We start from the raw sequence: 21,994 nt of genomic DNA, 5'->3' as shown, positions 1-21,994 counted from the left end.
CCCGTTCACCTCACGTTCTAAAGGAAGACAGTGGGACCAGCCGGTGAGGCCGCTCTGGACGGAATGAATCTATTCTAAATTATATGAATATTTCTCAGTATGAACAACACAATTTGCAGTACGAACTATTCAGTTTTGATTTTTTTCATTTTAATTTCGTTTAATTTTTAAATTTAGGTCCCATTTTTTTACACATTCAAATTGCAAACTCTGTAGTGGTTTTTATTTTACTGAATATATATATATCGTATGAAATACTAAATACGAGTGTCTTAAAACACTGTTTTATGTATACACTTAGAAAACTTCTTCTAAAAAGACATGATTAAATTCAAATGGGATGCGGACTTAAATTTAGCCGTATGTCCGCTGTTTAACACTTACTATGTTTACTTGAGACTTTCATCCATGTCGCTTTCTCTATAATGTAATGCATAAATCGTACCTTTGCAGAGATGTACGTCGCTTTGGACAAAAGCGTCTGATAAATGAATAAATGTAAATGTAAATGTTTAGGTGGGATGGGAGGCAGTGAGTGAGAGAGGCTCGTGCCGGGGGACCGGTGTTCGGCGCGTGCTCGGCTTGTGTCGTCATCGCGAGCCTTGCTTACTGCTTTTCCCGCTTTTGTGCGCGTTCCGTGTGGGTGTATCTATGTATGTATGCGCGCGCACACACACCTCGTCATAAAACGTTTTCTGTAAGATGGCTGTGTTTTGTACTTGAGCTGCTTCGACACTCAAACACAGACTTTTGTCAATAACTATTGTCTGAAGTGCCTACGGCTAATTTCAATGAAAAAGTCACACACATCTAGCAGCAATTATGCCTCTAGTAATAGTAAAGGATTGACCTATAAAATTAATACCGTAAAGTTGTTTTTTTATCCACAATCTGCCATCCTGACGTGAAAAATTGTTAGATAAACTATACATTTGCCTCATTTTTGTGTCTTTGAAGGGGCATCGGAATAACCTTTGAATTGGTTTTCTGCTAATTTGACCATATAATTGTATCTGCTGCAGTTAAACAAAGAATTTAAATAGGCAAAAATTGAGTTGGTCATTGTCTTTATTTGCATTTACAGAAAATTTCTTACATGCCTTCTCAATATACAAGAGTTACATACATGTTATGTACATCAACATTTAAAAACAAGGCTAACTGTCCGTACAAGGATATACTGTACTTTGCACATGTGCCTGGGGAAGCCTGCAATAGGAAAGGGTGTAAAGAAGCATATTCAAGAGTGGTCCAAATAACTCCGCAATACATTTTATAAAGAACCTCAGACTGAATTATCAACATTGTACTTGGTTACATGAAACATATTGGTCTGAAAGTCCTGCAAAACCTTACAGAAAAGACCTTATACGCATTTATGTTATAAATCTCTATAGAAGAAGCATATGCTTTAGTTTTTATAGTGCTTTCTTTCATAAATATATTGAGTTGTGCTTCAGTTGAATGAATGAAAATAAATGTAAGAAAATATTTACACCACATGGCACATACAGATAATTTTGATGCAAGTAGCCTACTGTTTTCAAGGTTTTTGGGGAAATCTGAAGACAAATTAGTCAGTGTCAGATCTAAATCTCTTTATTCAACCGAATATCGATTTTCATGTTTTTCTCATTCTAAGTCCTATCTATCTTTACTAGACTGGTTGTTTAGATTTTATAATTTAGTGAAATGTCACTTGGTGAGTTTTGCTCTGTTTGACACACACATTTGTGAGGTGTGTGGTATTGCATATTCTGTCATACCATATTATTTTGATTAAACTGTATGCATGGAAGTAAAATTGCTCTGCCATGGGTCCTTGTACACTAACACCATAACCCATGGAAGTGATTCTCACCATGTTTTATAATACAATGATTTAAACGATGGACAGTCACTGATATAGCACACGTTTACAATGTGGCAAAACTGCAGAAATTCAAATGAACACTTTAAAGGACAGAGCAGAGACAGAGGAAACACTGGTGAAATGAAATTGTAGTAGGACATGTATGACTCCTGGATGAAGCCTGGCAATGGTTCCTTGATATGAATCATGTTTGGTGATGACTGGCTGCCTTTCCTCATCAGTTCCTGGGCTTCTTACTCTTTCTTGATATGCCTGAGCAAAGCACCAGAGTGCGGGGACTGAGCGTGCTGGCTGCTCCTGCCCTTGCGGTTCTGGTGAGTCTTGACATGCTTGGCCAAGTGGTCACTCCTCATGAACCTCTTGCCACACTGAGAGCAGCCAAAGCGCTTCTCCCCGGTGTGCGTCCTCAGGTGGCGTTGCAGCTCATCAGAGCGGGTGAAGCTCTTGCCACAGAAGAGCCAGTTGCAGACAAAGGGCCGCTCCCCGGCATGCCAGCGTAGGTGTGCCTTCAGGTGGGAGGTCTTCTTGTACACCTTTCCACACTCAGGGATGTGGCAGATGTGTAGTCTCTTCTTGCCCAGCTCCTCAGTAGGCTGGCTGGCCAGGCCACTGCTGGAGGCCTGGCAGTTGGGACACTTGCACCTCCTGCAGCGGCGCGTTGAGCTCAAGAGTCCCTTTGAGCTACCCTGAAGAAGGGCTGCAATCTGAGGCTGGTGCCCGAGGACCAGTTGTCTCCCCAGTGTGAAGGGGTGGCCCGGGGGATTGCCATTGGTCTGCGGGAGACTCCACCATTGTTGGCCCTCCTCTACGTGGCTCCCAGCAAGGTGGTGCCTGTTGGAGGAGTTCTGGAGCAGGCTGGGGAAACTCTGGCTCACACTGCTGTGCTGATGGTAGTAGGAGCTGTTGGCTTGTACCTGAGAGGACAGCACTTTGACAGGGGAGAGGTCAAAGGAGTAGGAGGCTGGTGGCTCAGCAGGTGGTGTAAGAGGCAGTTCATGGTGGTGATGGTGGTGGTGGTGGTGGTGGTGAGAATGTGACCCCAGGCTGGTCTGGACATGACTTGGAAACTGAACTTTGGGCATAGTTAGGGCCATCTGGTGGGCACCGAGGCCAGAGGTTGGTGCCACATCGTTGCTCCAAAGCTGAAACATCCCAGATGTTGAGCTGACAGCCCCTTCATATGGAAACTGGGGTCCCTCGATGTCCACGCTGCTGCCCACCTGCCGGGCCTGGCCACAGGCGGAGGCCAGGAAGGAGAGCGTGTGGGTGCTACTGTCTGGAGAAGAACTGGGGGTACGATCCTGCATGAGACACATAAATGGAAGGGAAAGCATTTAAAAGAATACCTGCTCTGGCTTTAGAATGTAATGTACATGAAAATGTCTCAAGAGTATCTGTCAATCTACTACTGTTCTCTTCTCACACTGTGAAAATGCTGATTTAAAAGTTACCCACCCATTCAAAATAGGACGGAACATATAGTGTGTTACAGTCTCGCCTAACTTGGGTTATCGACAATGTTTATACTGTTAACCAATGTACTAGATAATAATAAAACATTAATATTGCACAGTGGCGTTTGTAACCTCACAGGTGAAGACTGCAGAGACAGCATTCGTAAATAACCCAGCAAATTATAGTGGAGGGCATGAATACATTCTGAAATCAAACACACACACACACACACACACAGTGTCTGAAACCGCTTGTCCCTGAAATCAAACAATATTAGCAAAATCAACAAACTTAGAGTTCCACATTTTCCCAACACAATCCATTTAAGATAGTTTTTACATATGGAATATACTTACATTATTTGAGCATATGATGTGATTTGGCTTTAGTTCTTTGTTGAATGGAGAGTAACACACTTAGTATTTCAGTATTTTCAGAATTTGATCAACTACTTTTCCAGATATATAGCTGTAAGTTACAGTATCAGCTCAGAGAAATGTAACATGTTGGTATGTTACTCTGAAAGTGTTAATAAACAGTAATGATATACTCACGATGCGGTCTGAAGAATTTCCATTGAATCAGCTAAAAAATATATACAGTGAATACACAGAAATACAGGGTAACTTCCTTAGAATTTTGCATAGTTTCAGGCCAAAATTCCTTCAAATTTTGACCCTGTGCTGCACATTTTCCATGTTGCCCTCACTTCCATGTTAAAGAAGATCAGTGAAGAACACTGACAGTAAGATACATTTTTTTATGCTGGTAGTAACGGCTAGATAATGATATAGAAACTTTACGCAGCTGGAGACTGAATTCATACACCTAATACTTACTAGTTAACAGAATAAAACAGTAAATAAAACTACAGTAGGGCTCGTGTGTTTCCTTTATCTTTCAACGGCAATCTTGTCATTTAAAGTAAAGCCATGATGTTGTGTAATTGACTTTCTTGCAGTACGTTATGGGACGTGGAGTTACTGCTCCGCTCAGTCTGCGGAGAGACACAAAGACTCAGGCCTTCGCGCTAAGGAGCGATGAAGTGATGGACGGATGCAGTCAGGAAGGAGCGACACTCCGACTCATTGAGAGCCTCGGAAACTCACTTTCACGCTCACGGGCAGGGGGAGAATTTTCTGTGGAAACTGCCTATAAATTAACATTTATTTATTTAGCAGACACTTTTCTCCAAAGCAACTTCCAATTGAATGAACGCCATGCCAAGTGAAGTGTAGTGTGAGCCCACACACCATATAATAATATATTCAAGGTGACTTACACTGCTAGATACACTACTTGGTCACTCATTCACAGTGAGTGGAACACACACACGCTCTCTCTCTGTCACTCACACACTATGACATCTTCTGCGCAAAAACTGCCCTTGGAACACGTGCAGAGAGAGGACGACACACACACGAGTGTGAAGACGTCCTAACAACACAGTGTGGTCAGAGCAGCTTAAGTTAATGCTTAAGGCGGAGAAAAAGAAATGGAAAACGAAGCGAAGGTGTGAAGGAAGGAGGAACGGAGAACGAACCTGTAAGAAGGAGTGCAGGAAATGATCGGTCCTGGGCAAGGCGAGCGCAGCCATGTGTGTGCGCGTTCCCTCGGCGCGAGCCAGCGGCACGGGCCGGCTGCCGCGAGCGAGAGCGACCTGAGCAGCAGCGCGCGACCCCGAGAAGCGCGGTCATCTGCGCGCGGACCGCGCCGCGAGGAAGAGTCCGCTCAGCGGAGGCCGGGCACGGACGACGACCGGCGGAGACCCGAGATTTCGAGATGATAATCCCGTAGGTGCGAGCGCGTCCCAGAACCGTAGTCGGCGCCCTGCTTGGTTGGAGGCGCCCCTCTTGCCGCGCCTCGCCGCGCGCCTGGCACTTGTAGGAACTTCCCCGCCGGTCTTCCTGCGCTCCACAAGCGGCGGCGGCTTTCAAATAGCTGGCGAGTCTTTTGAAGTGCGCGAGAGAGCCAATCGTTATAAGTCCTTGGGACCATTTCAAAGGCGGATGCATGGATCACATCCCTGTACAGTGGAGAGACCCTCTCCACGGGGTCCCTTATGTATGCACCGGGAGACAGCGAGGACAGGTGGGGTGGGGGTGGGGGTGGGGGTGGGGGCTTGACGGGCGCGTGTTCGCAGGGATTTCAGGAGTTGAAGACGCGGGGGTGGGGGCAGTTAATGGGGGTGAGGACGGATACAGTTTATGATAGGACAGCAATCATTTATTCATCACCTGTCTTTTTATTAATTTATTGTGCTTCAAAGATACGGAGAAGAGGTAGTGTAAGTATGAGCATCTTTTATGAAGTAACGTTATACGCCGGGATGGTCTCACAATAGAATTTCATCTGTAAAAAACGTAATTTTACGGAGACATTTATTATCACATTCGTTTTTCGTGTACGAAGCAAAAAAGTTTCCTTGGGTATAAAGAACGACTTTTTGTTTTTGTTGTTGTTTTTAGCTAATGACGATGCAGCATTTTATACATTTTCATCACATGATTCTTAAAAATTAACACCATTCATTCGAAGGCAAAAATAATCCACAATTTATGGCGTACGCATATTCTAGTATTTTTGAAAGAGTTTTACATCATATTGAAAATGTATCTAAAGCGTAACTCGTCGCTGTCAGCCTTTTTATTTTTTACATTTGAAGTAGTGTGTCGACTTTTTGCGCGCCTGCATGCGTTTATGTACGTATGTAAATTATGTATATATGATCATGTACATGAATCATACGTGATGACGGAGGATTTTAGTTTTTTAGTCAGAAATAGTTTTAGTTTTTTAGCCTCCAACGTCGCATGTTGTTTTTCTGCGAGTAACGGCAATATTAGCCAGAAATATGTGCAATCAACGAATTTTACGTTTTACATAATAAACTTTTTAAGTCATTGTTTCTACGTCAATTTGATTTCTGCCAAACAGAATATCTCTTCACTGTTCGCACCAAATCAGTACCCGAAACATGATGATGTCGGTTCCGCGTTAAGCTTGAAGAATTTAACTTTCGCGGTATTTCAATGCAGAGCTCAGGATCGATAATTCCACCAGGGTCCGATCAGTCTCTCCTAAGAAAGAGAGCTGTAAACGGACATGTGAGCTTTAACATTGCAGTACATTTGAGCATCGAGGACCTCTCATTTACATACATTTACATTTACATTTACAACAATTACACATGACCCTTCAGAACTCTTTTCCCATTCGATTCATTCATTGTCTGTAAAACGCGCTCATTTCTGTTCCAAGTGTAAATCACGTCAATCGCATCTCGCCCAGTGTGAATATCATATATCATTATATTTTCTGCTCAGCACATCACGGAATTTGAGCGAAGTGTCTGAAGTTGGAAAAGATTCCAATTCAATGAAAGAAAACATTTTGAGGATCAGGTGCTGGAAAAAGTTGCCCTGACAAGATGCTGAAAAAGCTCTTACTGGATGGATACATATTTATTTTTTTATGTATACTGATAATATAGTTAAAATTTTGCATGCTTACGCGTATGTAGTTAGTGTTATAATAATTCTGGTACATGTGTAAAACTAATTTATTCCAGCAGAACGAAGACATGACCTTTCATTCTCCCAGTTTACTCATTTTTGTATGGTAAACTTAGTCTTTCAGCTGTTGCATAGTTTTACACTATAGCCATATACATTTCTCCACCTATAATATTTTTTTTCATAAACATGTTTACACTTTAAGCATTCAGATTTTTAACACTGAAAATATTTGTATTTTAATACTGTGCAGCCGTGATCCTGTACTGATTTTTACCCAACCAGTTTAGTGCCTGGGTCAAGCATCACTGGGCCTTTTACAACATATTTCTAATACACAGAAAATAGAAATGAATAGCTGACTGTGAATATTTCTTTGCACATTGAAATAAAATGTGGCAGGTTGCATCCTGGGCTCTCGAGTTGTTCAGCCTACCTGTACATGTGTGACAGATGCTGAAATGAACTATGATAAGTAATGGATAGAGTGACACTTTCTTACTCATGTCGGCTAAAGGCAGACAATACAGAAGTGTGATTAAATGGGAGCTATTAGTTCCTCACCTTTTGTGCTATTACAATTTGAGGTCTTTGCTTATAACAATGGGATGATACCAGAGGTAATAATTCATATAATTAAATAATGTGTGTTGTGACTTACTCAGATTTTGTTTTCTTTTTTTTTTGTCTCGGAGCAGCAATGTCTCAAATGAGCAGTGCTGTAATCTCCCTCAATGAATGTTGATATTCACCCATCTGCATTGTAATCATAATAAATATCATAAATAATGTATCATGAATGTGAAATGTAGATGAGTCCGTTAATTCATTTGCCTTCAGTAGAGGATAATGTACTGTATTAATATAAAATTTAAAGTATGATGGAAGATGAAGTTGAGATAAAAATAATTTTAATCATTAATTTGCCTGTGACTTGAGTTAATGTACTGAAAGTACACTTAAGCTTTATAAAAATAAATGATGACTCAGCCAGTTTAGACTTCTTTCTTGTGTGAGGGTATTATTTTTAAATTATTTTTAAAATGCATAAATATAAAGCTTGCTGTGATATGATGTCTGAAGGCAAAGATTTCAAGGCACTTCTAAAGGTCCCTACTGCAAAATAAATTTGTGGGCTAAATAATGGAAACACAAACAATATAGGAAATTCAAATAAGAAGGAACAGGGCAACCCTTTGCCTTCAGATCAGGTCCTGAAATTTTTTTTTCGGTTTGCTCTTATATAAGGCCAGAATGGTTTGTTGTGGAACACTGAACCATTTTAAGCAAAGAAACCTTTAAACTGTTGACAGGATGGCATCTGGGACTCTGCTTCCAAAACGTTCTGCGTTTTCATTCCGTCGCCGAAAAAGGCCGTGGAAGATAGTTCATGTCATCCTGGTGACCAGTCTGGTATCTGTTTATCAGTGTCTATGGAGCATTATTGTCACAGAATATGGAACATTATGTGGAAACAGTGTTTATGTCAGTGTAATTTTTCAGGCCCAGTGAGTCCCATAAAATAACTGCTCATACTCTTAAAGATCCACCACTATGTTGCAACGAACAGTTGATGTCTAGGCATCCTTTGGCTTCCTTTAAAGTTAAACCCATCTGAACGTTAGAAAAATAATATGAGAACTTGAGTCACTGAAATGTTGATTAAATTCTGTGACAGTTTTTGAAGCCATTCTTTTTAATTTTAATTCCTACCCCGATGTATGTTTTGCAACCATTGTTCGAGTTTACCAGTGCAGTTTTCCAATTCACTCTTTGGTTTGGTGGATACATTTCTAATTCTCAGCACTATTGCCCAAGGGAATATGACACCGTTCAGTTTTTGTGATTGTTGCACCTGCTATTTTGCAGTTTACATTTTTTCTGTTTGTTTTCTTGCTTTATAACCTCAGTTACTGAAGTGTAGGTTATCAAATAAAATCTGTGAAAAATTTGTAATTGGTGCCGTAAAAATATGGCTCGTGTAACAACTCTGTGATTACTGTCATTTTTTTGTGATTTATCATAATTTTGTTACGAAGTTCGAGTTTTTCATGTGGTTTCTTTTCCTTTATTCACCCCTGTATGCAATGGAACATACATTTACCATGTAAGGTTTCCTTCCAAGTAGTCCTTAAGTTCAGTTGGCTTTGCTTGGTGGCTAATTGCTAGAAAGGAGGGTTAGGCCTGAACCTGTTCATCGTTGCTTTGGAAGTATCTTTATGTTATGTTGTCCAGCCCCAGTGAGGAATACTGTTTTTTCATTGAGTCAGAGCCCTGCATTCTCTCCTTGTTATTAGTGCTGGGAGCTGGGCGTCACCTCCTTGGTTGTAAGGCCTTAACATCTGGGTTGCCAGCAGCCTTTTACCGCACACACAATGTGTCAACTATCCTGGCTTCTTAACTAACCCGTTGTTTTGTTTTAATGGCTGTTTGGTGTCCAGCACTGGCATGGAGCAGTCCTGCCCCTCCTTCTCCTGTCCTGGCCATCCCTGTAAATCAATGTTCAATGTGTGGAGAGACATATGGTGCGGCCAGCTGTTTGGGATAACTGTCCCCGAGTACTGACTGTCTGTCTTCAGCTTCCCTCAGTGGGACTGGGTCAGCATCTCATGTTCATGAGAGGAAGGTCTTACACCAGCAGCGGTGGTCACCAAAACCTTGATGGTTTTGAGAGATCGGCCTTGTCTCTCAAAGAAATCCAGAACAATCTACAGTTTTTCTGCACCTGGGAATTTCAAACAGCTCATTATTCTTTTAATTAAAATTGCTGACACTTTTGTGGAAAATATTTTTTAGTTTCACACATTTACATACATATTTAATTTTTTCATATATATGTGTATGTGTTTATTAATAAGCATATTTAAATAAATGAAAAAAGCTAATTATTTGTACCTGCACACATTTTAAAGAAATTATTAAAAATGATTGAGTCTCCTTTGAATCAGAAAGTAGTATTGCAGAATGAGAAACATACATAAATACATTATTTTATGCACTTTCCAAGTATGTTTTTTTTTTCCACTTGGGAAACTATAATTTTTTGCTAAGAAACCTGCACATAACACCAGCTGCAAATTATTTGCCTTCTAACAGTGTATGCATTATTTCACTTGATGTGTGCAAGTAAATAGCTACCTTTCAGAGTAACAATTACTGCACATAACTAATTTAAAAACTTCATTGCATACTTATAAAAATGTGCCTTCATGACAAAGAGATGAGAGAATTTGCTATAATAGTCATTTTGCAGAAACAGAGTTAGGTTATTTGCTTTGTGAACGGTACCCTTGCAATAGTGTAGAGATGCAAAGGACCGCAAGAAAAATAAAATGAATACAAAGTGATGGAGTAGAGAAGCATGAACGGTGGTGACATTTCTTTGCCGTTGAGCGTGCGGTCGTCAAACGCACCCAGATGCAACGTGGTGCGGATGCAAGACCACGTTGATAGTGTGGCTTTAGGAAGAGGAGATGTATGTTCAAGCAGCCACTCTCCTTGCTCTTATTACTGTGCAGAAGTTATTAATTACCCCCACAGTCATTTCCTGTCCTTACGCCCCCCCCCAAGCCCACACTCACCCCCCACCCGTACTGACTCCCTCCCAGATGAGTGTCTTTGAAGTGCTAACAACTCTCTCCTCACTTTGAACTGTGAAAACAATGCTCATGTGGCAGCGCTTTCCTCCCCCCCATAATGCGGATCCTCATTTAAATACACCTGGATCCTGCTTCCATGGCATGTGGGGGGAAAGGGAATTTCCAGAGGAAGGAGAAGATCCCAGGGATCATTAAACAGCTATGGAGCCTTCAATCCAACAGGACTGCTCTCCTAGAAGGTTGAGCAACACTTAATTATAACCTTCTACACTAAGAAAAACTCTTCAGTAGTGCCACTTATTCAGCGCTTATCAAGGAGCCAGTATTGGATATAATACCAAACGAATAATAAAATGCACTCATGGCATATACTGTACGTACTGTATACTGTATATATACTGGGATATTGGTATTTTGCATATTAGTATTAAAATTCTTAAAGCTGTCAAATCAGCCAGCGAAGCAATTTATCACCTCTGAAAGAGAAATAAACCCCTTCTACCGTATTAATGTAGGAAATGAGATATGGAAGAGCAAAGAGGAAATAAGGAAACCGGGGGTGCGGGTAGTTAAAGTGGTGCCTGGAGGGGTCACTGAAATGACCCAGCTGCCCAAGCCATCTGCATACGAAGCTCAAGGAGTAGCACAGCGCTTCCTACTGATGGCGTCACCATACAGCTAATTTTACACCATAGCTCTCACCACTGGTCTCGGAGAATGGACCCCCTCATTTTGTACTCCCTCTGCCCAACAACCCCTGCCTCATCCATTTCAAATCAGGTCATATGACGGCGCACACACGCACACATTGTCTGAAACCGCTTGTCCCAAGGGGGGTTGCAGCAAGCCAGAGCCTAATCCCACAGCACAGGGTGCAAGGCTGGAGGGGGAGGGGACACACCCTGGATGGGATGCCACTCCATCACAAGGCACCCCGAGCAGGACTCAAACCCCAGACCCACCAGAGAGCAGGCCTTGGCCAAGCCTGCTGTGCCACCGTGTCCCCCTGTCATATGACCATTGGTTAAAAAAAGCACCAAGTGTGGATCTCATGGGAATCTGATCCTCTCCACGCTTCAATATTTATTCAGTACATTTCACCACACGGTGTGCATTAATTTGCTGTTATTCACAATTACAAGCCAAAACAGTTACTACAGTGGGCCCCGTAGCTTCATCTGGTCATTCACAAGCACATGCAGACATTATTAATTATGAAAGTGTGTTGTGTAAAATTCAGCTAATTTAGATTTTTTTTCAGTCTCCACCCCAGTAAAATTATAGATGTTTTACAAGATTAAAAAAAAACAAACAAAAAATAAAACAAAACCTGGATACACATAGCCTATGTATGCCCCCATCTACACATTTAAAGCTATAATAATAAAAAAATACAGTAGCTGCGCATATGTGCATCGCTACTTTTTGGATGAAACTTTCATCAGTATTTGAGGTGCTTGAAGTTTGTTTGCATTTTGTTTTTCAGTGCTCTTAACAACTTCAGAAGTGAGATCACAGGAGCCCGTGATCAAAGCGGCTCACGGTTAGTTCTGGAAACACAGGAGTAAATCTTCACTCTTTGATACTCCACATCAATATTTCAATTCAACAATCGCTTGACATGCACCATCTTCTTCTCCTTGAGTCGAGCACAGAGGGGCTAGGAGGGGGTTCGAGTAACTGCCTGAGACGAGGCAGTGATTTGAGAGGACGCCGCTATTCTCTGCTCCCTGTGTAATCTTCACCAGCTTGTTCTCTGATGCCCATTGGCCATTTAGTCTTCTGAACGTAATTGTATATCCTCCTTTTGAACGTCATGGTGTACAGCCGTTCGGCTAGAGGTGGCAGGGAGAGCTCAAGTCAAAGCGCAAGCTCTTTCTCAACAGATATGTCTTGCGCTCGCTTGGCTGTTGCACTGATTGTGAAAAGTGCTGCTTAACATTAGCGGCGCAGATTTCTTCGAGTAGACAATGGCAATTCTGTAATATTCACACAAACCTGGAATTTTCAGACGTAAAATTAATCAATCGGTGTGATTCAGATGTCGTAAAAATTACCAAAATTATTTGCATTGTGCTACAATGGATCGTTGGACTATACCCGCATATAAACCCAAGAAAAGTACAACTAATTCCCGCTCGAAATCATCAGCGAAAAAATATCTAGATTTAGATAGTTATTTAAAAGACATATTAAAATAGGCTTAAATAAAATGGTACAGCTGGTAGCACAGTGGTTAGTGCCCCAGCTTTTGGGCCCAAATGTCACAAGTCTGATTCCCCCTCCAGCTGTAGTACCCTTGAACAAGGTACTTACCCTAAATTGCTCCAGTAAAACTTCCTAGTTGTATAAATGGATAAATAATTGTTAGTGCCTTAACATTGTAAGTTGCTTTGGAGAAAAGTGTCAGCTAAATAAATGTAAAATAGGTGAGCAAAGTGATGAGCACTCATGGTTTGTGGTAGTTGTCGTAAAACCTGCTGCTGTTGCCCATGTTTTCCTGGCTGTATAAATATTTACATACGCCAGCCTATGGGCCTGTGAATGAGAAGAATGTATGGAAGGCATTTCAACTAGTGGTTTTCTTCACAGATTTGGAAAGCACTTCCCATGTATTCATCAATTTCCCCCATTATGCATTTAAAATGAATGATTACTAACTTGCTTATTAGAGATTTAGATATTTATTATTTATGCATATGATTTGTTGAGTTGTAAACACACAAAAAACAAGTAATTCTTCACAATAGCTGTCACGTCATTTTAACACCACAGGATATAAATAATAAAAGAGCAAGTGCGAAAAAGGAGCAGGAAGAAACAATGCAATTATTAATCACTGCACTGCTGCACATACTCACATGCATGCAAACACACACTTAGGTACAAAAGAAAATGCTCAAAGACTTGACAGTGTTAATTTACAAGCCGTCAAGTTAATCTGGGTATTGGGCTAAATTTGCACTGCCAGTTTATTGTGCAGTACACGGATGTATCTGGAAGTGGTATTGGCAAGCCGAGCTGTCAAGGAGTTGTAATTGCATGTTCATCCCTGGGACTGTTTCTTGCTTTACAAAGCTCAGATCTGAGCCTGGGATGTCCCTGTCCTCAGTTTGTCATTTGGTTCTTTCACTATGTTTCAGTTCGAGTCCTACCTATCAGGTAGATTTTACCGGGTGGTCTTGCTCCCTCTTCTCCTCAACCTCTTTCAACTGGTGTTCCGCAGGGTTCAGTGCCTGGCCCCTTACCATTTTCCATCTCCACCTCTCCACTTGACTCTGTCATTGCCCCTCACGGATTCTCCTGTCCCTACCTCATCGAAAATATCCTGCTCTTTCTCTTTTTTACCTTCAGCCGAATCCCTCTCAACATTCAAGAAGGGTCCCTCACCCTAACCCATGTATTTTAGGCTCACTTCTCTCCAGATCTCCTATCTACTTGGTTAACATACATTATGTCATGTGTCACAAACATCTTTGTATTTCCCATATGCTACTCATGCAATATTAATGTTAATGTTACCTGCTTTAAAATTTTTACTCTCTGCAAATTCCATATGCTGCCAGTCAACAATCACATATCTCCATACAGTATATGTCTTTCTGTTGGTGAAAAGCACTTTTGTTTTCATTGAGCTGTACGTTGCTTTCGAGAAAAAAACCTGCTAAATGAATAAACGTAAATGCAACCATTGACAAGCCTTGGATGAGACATTAGTCAGTTTAACATGGATTACCATTAAATGCAGGTCAATTTCACATTTCTTTCGCGGAACCCTAAAGGGCCCCATGTTCAGCTGAATCACGCTGCAGAAATGACACAGTACAGTACTAGTTTGCACCTCTATTATTTTTTGCACTGTGTAGCAGTTGGTCGGTGGGTAGCAGAGTAGTGAGTGCTGCTCCTTCGCACCTAAAAATCTCTGGTTTGAGTCCAACTCCTGCTGCAGCATCCATTTTCAAGGTACTTGGAGTACCCTTAAATAATAAAGCAAGATCACCCTGCTTTGTAAATGGGCAAATGGTTCTAAAGTTGCTTAACTAGCGTTATAATTCGACTTGGATGATTCTAAAATAAAGATTAATGTTAATATTTATTCTGGGGCCCTGTCAAACGTGATGTCATTTTCAAAGGTTCCCTTCACTGAACCTGACGAAGAGCGATACACAATAAACGCTGCCTATATGTACTCTTCTTTACTTTTAGATGTTGGCATGACAATTTGCGAGGTACTTGGGGGCAAACGCACAAAAAATCGTACTCGGTTTTATGATACACAAGCACCGAGGCGACGTGTTCGCCTTGCTTGAGCTTGTGCCTATGAAGTTCGCAACTTGTGACACCAGGCCAAAGCGGAACGTCGCCAACAGGTCGCTTCCTACGCGTTCATGTGTCACGTGATCCGAGCGCGCGCATATGCTCTTAATCGCCAACATAATGCACGACGTGCGTGGGAGGCCTTCGCCGCAGACAGCGCGTTTGACGCGCATGGGAAGTGGCAGACAGCTCGTCACTGCCACTCCTACTGTTCGTAACTTTTACTTGGAGGAGCACTTCAGCCCCAGACAAACAAACAGACACGTACAGCGCGCGGTGGAAAGCGAAGTGAAAAAACGGGCGCGCGTCTGTTGCGCGTCCTGCGACTTTCTGAGTAACGAGGAGTGCTGCACAAATGCAGGCACCGGCGACGCCGTAACAAAGCAAGGTGATGTTTCGGGAAAACAGAAGCGTTTGAGGATAAATAAGATATAACTCGTCATCGGAGCGCAAAACAAAAGCTTTATTACTATGCTAAATGGTAGAAAGTGAGCCCATTGATGTCGGCTGACTAATTGTATGGCGCGGGACCCGCAGCCAGATGCTGCATTTCAAACGAAGGAAGGCGCGCGTGTGATTAATGCTGGAGCGCGAGGCTTCAAAGCGTCGACTGCGGCTCCTCGACAAATTGAACAAGTCAATCGTTATTCACCGAGGACCGCGAGCGCGTCACGGGCCCCCTTCTGCCGCTTCCAATATCCCTCAATGGGGAGCGCGCTCCCGTCGGGCGCAGCAGGCGCCGCGCAGCGCGGGGTCGAGCGGAGCTCACCCACAAGGCACGGGACTCTGGTCTCCATTGTTATTTCTTACTGGTGCCGTGACGGTTCGGGTATGGGAGGGGACAGTATATGATCAGCAGTACAGTACTTAGTTGACTTAAACACAAATACTGGGCAGAAAACGTAGACTTGTTTGATCACTGGGGGGGAGGTCTCCCCTTTGTTAGGCCCAGGTAATTTCAAGAGCGGGTGTTCGCGGGCACACGGAAATTTATATTTTTGGAAATCTGAAAATAAGAAGCACAGCGGGGCGCGGTGGCGTGGCGGGTTTGGCCGGGGCCTGCTCTGTGGCGGGTCTGGGGTTCGACCGCAAGCGGTTGTAGACATTGTGTGTGTGCGTGAAAATAAAAAATGGAAAATACACAGAACTAGGAAAAAATTCTAATTAATGCAATAGTTACAAGTGCACGCACACATTGTCTGAAACCGCTTGTCCCAAGCAGGGTCACAGCAAGCCAGAGCCTAACACAGGTTTCAAAGGCTGGAGGGGGAGGGGACACACCCAGGACAGAGCGCCAGTCCATCACAAGGCACCCCAAGCGGGACTCAAACCCCAGACCTGCCACACACAGGGCACAGGCCAAACCCGCCACACCCCCCCAATAACAACAACCACTGACGCTTTCATCTGGGTCATTGTTATTTTTACTGGTTTCCTTATTTATGAGTAACCAGCCGAAACAAACATGCTCAGCGGAAACGCGGACCGTAACGGTGCGCTTCTGTATACGCAGGTTCGGAATGCGTGACTTCCTCTCATTAAGAACTAAGACAGAGCTCGATGGAGTCCGCAGCCACGGTGTCACTGCGGTTCGCTGAACGATGAAGCGACTCCAGACGTGTTCTCCTTTTCTCAAAAATATTACACGCTTAAAGTAGCTGACAGGCCATGTGGACCTTCATCAGAAGTTGCTCCCCTTCTGTTTTCTTCTTCGATCACTTGATACACAACCTAAATTGGGAGCCGAGGAACGAAATGCTAAATCTTTAATTAACGTTATAGCATCTGCACTCCTGCTTCCAGGGAGCCACGTGTTTTTCTTTTAACCTATTCCAGCGCATTTGCACACCAAGGTAAATCTTGATGTTGGCACTCTTACAGAAAAGAAGGGGGAAAAAATCAAAAATGGAAATGAACTCTCACTTGTGTTCTTAGATCAAAGACACAGAATTATTTAACTTTTTTCCTGCTGCTTGATCTTCAAATAAAAAGTATGAGGGAAAGGAAAAAAAGGAGACATTTGCAGATTGTTGAATTTGAGTTCTTGGGATGCTCTGTAAGGACAGTTTTTATTTTTTCTAGTTACAGTAACTGGGTTCAGTAATTTTGCGTGTATTACTATGGTTATGGTACTTTGCTCTCGTGCCGTCTGTACGAGGAGGTTCTGGTGCCCCGAGTTCCCGCTGAATGAGACTTTGAGCACCCTGCTGTGGGAACTCTCTTTGTGGGGCTCTGAATATATTCTGTGTAATCACTGGCAGGGGTTCGAGGTCACTCGTGGTGCCGAGTGGCCCGCGTGAAGAGGGGGTGCACCACCGGGGTGCTGTTGGACCAACTTCAGAATGTGCCCTGAATTGTAGAAGCAAATTATTTTGCTGCGTAGCTAGAATAACTTACAGTTTCATGCATTAGTACAGCTGAGTGTTTCATTATAGAAATTCAGCTCAAGAACATTCCTGAACATTCCTGAGGCCGTACCTTGGGAAAGTCTTTAACTAACCTGAATTTATTCAATAAAATATTCCGCTGTGTCGATCGCTAAATATGTGATGGCGGGCAAACAGAACATTTGGGAATTCCATAGTTTCCCTCAAAATAACCTCTCTGAACAAACCCCATTTGGGTAAATATATTTGCTAAGAAATGAAATTCTATCATTTCTTTCAAAATGTGATTTAAAAAACTGAAACACTGAGAATATGCAGTCGCTTAACAGTTAAGAGTTTAATTGTCCTCGTGTCTACAGCAAACCAAAAACTGCCCAAGGTGTCCATTCTCAATCATTTTTAATCTTAGCAAAGTGGAAGAGGTCTTGGTAACTCACTGTGGTTGCTTTATATTTCCTGAAATGTTTGTCAAGGGGCACACATTTTGCATTGTAAATCTTTCAAAATACTATGTATCTTATTGTGGAAAATATCACTACTAAATGTAGCCTCTATCAAGCAAAGCCATAGAGTCACCTGGTGTAAGATGTGAAAAACTCAGAATATCATAAATTTAGTCTTTTTCATTTTCATATCAGTGATTTTCATATATGTTGCATGTACCAGTTGCTTGTTTTTTTCTAGTTTCAGTCAAGTTCAGCATAGTATTTTCAAAACTGATCAAGAATTTTATCTTTTTTTCTAAAGCTGTTTGCATGCATAATATTTAATAATGAAAAAAAAATCCATAGCTGGTTAAGCAGCGGTACACAAGCAGTGGTATTATTTGTGACATTTATTCAACTGGCATAACGACGTTTTTTTGCTAAGTGAGAAAAAAACAATATGCTTTTTTCTGACTCTGCACCAGGACAGGAAAACACAATATTATATGTTTAACTTAACTGCTTTTTGATGTTGCTTAACTGAAATGCAAAATATTTTGTCTCACTTTCTCATTTCTTTTTCATTCACCTATCCTGCATTTTATGCACCTACTGGAGTGATGAACATCGGTGCTTCAAGTGGAAAAAAACAAAGTAGGTTTCCTTCAGAATCACACGTCTCTGCAGCTATGTCTCTTAATATAATGCACAAATTGTATTTTCGCTGAGATGCACGTCGTTTTGGACAAAAGCGTCTGCTAAATTAATAAATGTAAATGTAAATGTCATTTCAAGCAAAAGTCTTATTGTAGTTCCCACAGACATCAGTGTGGCTCTCCCTCAAATCAAGTGCGCTGCTCTCATATTCCAGCACGTTTGTGGTCCTTAGAGGTTTATTAAGTTCTCGTTGTTAATTGAAGTTCAAAGACAGATTTGATTCCAGGGACAAGTGCCGTACCCAAGGGGATGTCCTATGAGCAAAGCGGCGGTCCCGCCACTCCCTCTACTTTCCTCAACACTTCCCCATCCAACAAAATCCCCATCCAGCCACCGAAGACTTGTGCGCGCCAAGCGCCTCTTCCTGCCGGTGGCCGTGTAGCAGAGGCTCCAGCAGCCCCATTATGTCAGGCCCTTTTTGAGTGGCAGCCGCGAGACAGCTCGCTTCACGGGGGCTGATTATTCCCTAATTAGCACGGGCCCGTTTTCCTGGCTCCCCGCTCCTCCGTCAGCGCGGCAGCCGATGAGGGTGTCTCCGCCAGCCTCTTCATCATCACCCTGGCTTCATTTGCTTATTCAAATGGGCTTTCATTGCGATGACAGAAGACTCCCACTGTTTTTTTTTTTTTTTTTCATTTGGGATTGACAGAGACACAGAAAGAGAAAAAAAACAAGCTTGTTTATAATACAGCAGAAAAGTACTTCCATTTGAAACCTTATCTATATATTTTCCCTTGAAATAGTTCTTCCGATGTTTTTTCTATAATCTTTTGCAGTTACATCAGTTACTAAGTAACACTAACGGAATTCGAATTCGTTACCAGCAACGAAAAGACAAAAATGGTAATTGATAAGATGTTTATGTTCCATTTAAAACAGAAAATATAGCAGCGTCCTCAGCAATCCATTCATTTCTCTATGTGACCTTAAAAAGTCAGTTGAGAGCAGGCTAATATTCTAGTCTGGCCCTTAGATCAAGAGTGCTGCGTCTCACTAAATGTTGCCAAGTGTTAAACGGCTATGAAATGGCTGGGAGTGGATCCACTCACTCATCTTCCTGGGGTCCAGCCAGTCTCGATGAGGAGCCGCAGTGCTGCTCGTCACGCAAGATGTTGGGGAAGTGAGCGAGACGCATAGCTACAGGCACGACCAACCCTGGGACTCAAGGGTTGGGGACAAATTGTTCTGAAGAGGGAGGAGCTTGCATCTGGGGACATTGCCATCTGTTTATAGATTTCACTGTAATTACCGCGTAGCAACATGCAAAGACAATATTTGCCATTGTGCAGCACCTTCAGCCAACACATGGCTTGCTACCCAAGGCCTTTCTTGTCTGTTTGTTTATCCCAGCAGGCAGCAGCAGGCTGACAGGTGTTGGCATCTCTGAAATGTATCTCTGAGGATGGCAGTGCTGTGCACAGCTCAATGTTTCATGTTTCCCCCTGAAAACACCTCCAAGTGCTTGGTTTTAGTAGCTCTACCATGCTCACAAACAGACTCCTTAGCACTTTCCCGCTTAACTCTAGCTGTTAGGATGCTCGCTGTGGGAGTGCAAACGTCTTGCCCAAGGAGTTGGAGGTAAAGTCTTCTTCTGGTCAGCTGTAGTCTGATTAAAAACTGACTGGACTCTAAGAGGAAGTCAATGTAGAAATTCAAACCTGTAGTTAATTTTTCCACAGACTGTGTAAAACCTCTGCACTTTTTCTTTGATCATATGGTGCTACAATTTTTTTTGTCAATGACACTGAGCTAGATATAGCAAAGCACACTTGTTTATTAGTCCGCTGGAACTTCCAGATGTGGTTAGCCAGTCTCACCCCACAGCCTCTTCAGGTGAAATCTCCAGGGTCTTACTGCATCAGCAAGCAACTGAGAACATGGTGGTCCACAACAGCCAGGTTCCCACTACCGTAATGGAACGTGCCACACTGATTGTACCCTAGAATCACATGTCTGCATCCAAACTATTGTTTTTTTTCTCTGTGATGTACATCGCTTTTGGAAAAGCATCTGCTAAATGAATAAATGTAAATGTAAATGTATTCACCATACTTTTTAAGAGAGTTCAGCACCATGGACAGTTGCTCATCTTCTCTAGATCTGGTGATCAAAGCTGAAGGGGCCTAAAGCGGAATTGGAACCAGGTGAGTGCTACAGGTCATTATGTGTGTTTCAGTGAGAACTCATGGAAGGTCACTCAACATCAACTTTTTTGATTTGTCAGCTTTCTGCATTCTTGCCAGAGTCTCTACTTTTTGCTCTTTGGATTGCTCGTTTTATGAGTGACAAACTTGTCGGAAACCAGAACATTGCGTTTAAGCCTCTTGTTAGAGAGCAATGTGGGAGACTGATGTGAAGTCTGAAGCCAGTGGTCTTGAGCAGAATAAGCAGATGAAGGCAGATGTGAAACTAAGCAAACTGTAAGCAGGCTGTTAAATATGTTCTTAGGGACGACTGAATGAAGGAGCAGACAGGTTATAAAATGTTGCTCCTTGGGAACTTATACATTGTTCTAAATGAAGGGTGTATTATGAATGAAGTAACACACTCATTGAGCTCATCACTTAATTTCTAGCCTCTTATGATTGTTGGTAAATTTGTTGAATACCACTTTCCCCAACATTTAAGATATTTCACTTAGCCTTGAAACATTTCATATTTATATACTATTAAGTGTTCTTCAAACTACACATTGGGCTGACTAAGGTAAAACTGTATCAAATGTTTTAAGTATCAACTATTAGTGAACTATTAGATACTTAAGTGCTTACCTTGGGTTTAACCTACATTTAACATTGTTCATCGTCTTGAAATAGTTATGGAAAAAAACACATGTGATGGTTTGGAACAAGGGCTTTATTTTTAACACCAACTTCTGATTCGTTGATTCCTGTGCCAGTGAGTTCAGCACCGAAAAAGCCAATGAACAATGCAGATAGGTCTGGATGTAATTTTTCCCAGCAATAAAACCAGGTTTGTACAAATGGCAGAAGAGATCACACCAGGAAGGAAGGATTGATGACAGCAGGATTCAGCCCCCAGCGTAATGCTCCCTCTCATAAGTTACGCCAGACACAAAGATGAACATGGAGTAGCTCTTCCCTCATTCAGTCGCTATCCTGGAGTTTCACAGGGAACTCAAATATACCAGTGAATTACAACCATTCAGGCTCATCTGCAAATGCACAGAAAGTCCCACCAGCACCCTCTGCGTACAGGAGCCCACCAACATACATGCTGGATGCAGACATACATTTATTTACACAGTGCCCCCCCCCCCGTGTGATTCAGACAAGGAATGAATCCTCTCACAAGCATGTGAAAACCCCTCATACACATTAAGACACAGAGGCTGCCCTTTGAAAGAAAACCACGCCAGGATGAGATGTCTGTTGCACTGGCGGTCCCCAGACCATACATATCATCTGCCCTCAGTTTCATCATGCAAGTCTTTCATCCCTCCAGTTGGGCTCAATCCCAAGCGAACACTGTTACCTTGACCTGGAAGGCGAGTGCAAATTAAGTTTAAAAATGAAGGGGGGGGGGGGGGGGGGGATACAAAAATATAATCAACACAGACATGAATCACTTGCCTGCTTGATGTTGTATGCCCATGTTATTAATTTTTTTGCACCAGTTCATATTTCAAAGAGATCTCTTGGTAGTGTCTCCTCTGGGCTTTCTCTTTAAAGCTCTTGGAGTAATT

At 42.3% G+C, this 21,994-nt stretch overlaps 1 protein-coding gene across 1 annotated transcript; it reads right to left on the bottom strand.

Annotated features, from left to right (window-relative positions):
* Positions 1-1,510: 1,510 nt before the first annotated feature.
* On the bottom strand, positions 1,511-5,128 carry LOC108918291 (transcription factor Sp5-like). Its single transcript, XM_018725412.2, has 2 exons — positions 4,872-5,128; positions 1,511-3,174 (listed from the first exon to the last, which is right to left on the bottom strand). Exons 1-2 carry the CDS (start codon positions 4,923-4,925, stop codon positions 2,107-2,109), a joined length of 1,122 nt encoding a protein of 373 aa, XP_018580928.2. The 5' UTR covers positions 4,926-5,128; the 3' UTR covers positions 1,511-2,106.
* Positions 5,129-21,994: the final 16,866 nt, after the last annotated feature.

Source organism: Scleropages formosus, chromosome 22 (genome assembly GCF_900964775.1).
Source record: "Scleropages formosus chromosome 22, fSclFor1.1, whole genome shotgun sequence".
Lineage (NCBI taxonomy): Eukaryota > Metazoa > Chordata > Actinopteri > Osteoglossiformes > Osteoglossidae > Scleropages > Scleropages formosus.
Note: the sequence above shows the minus strand (reverse complement) of the source record. Positions and strands in the feature narration are given on the sequence as shown.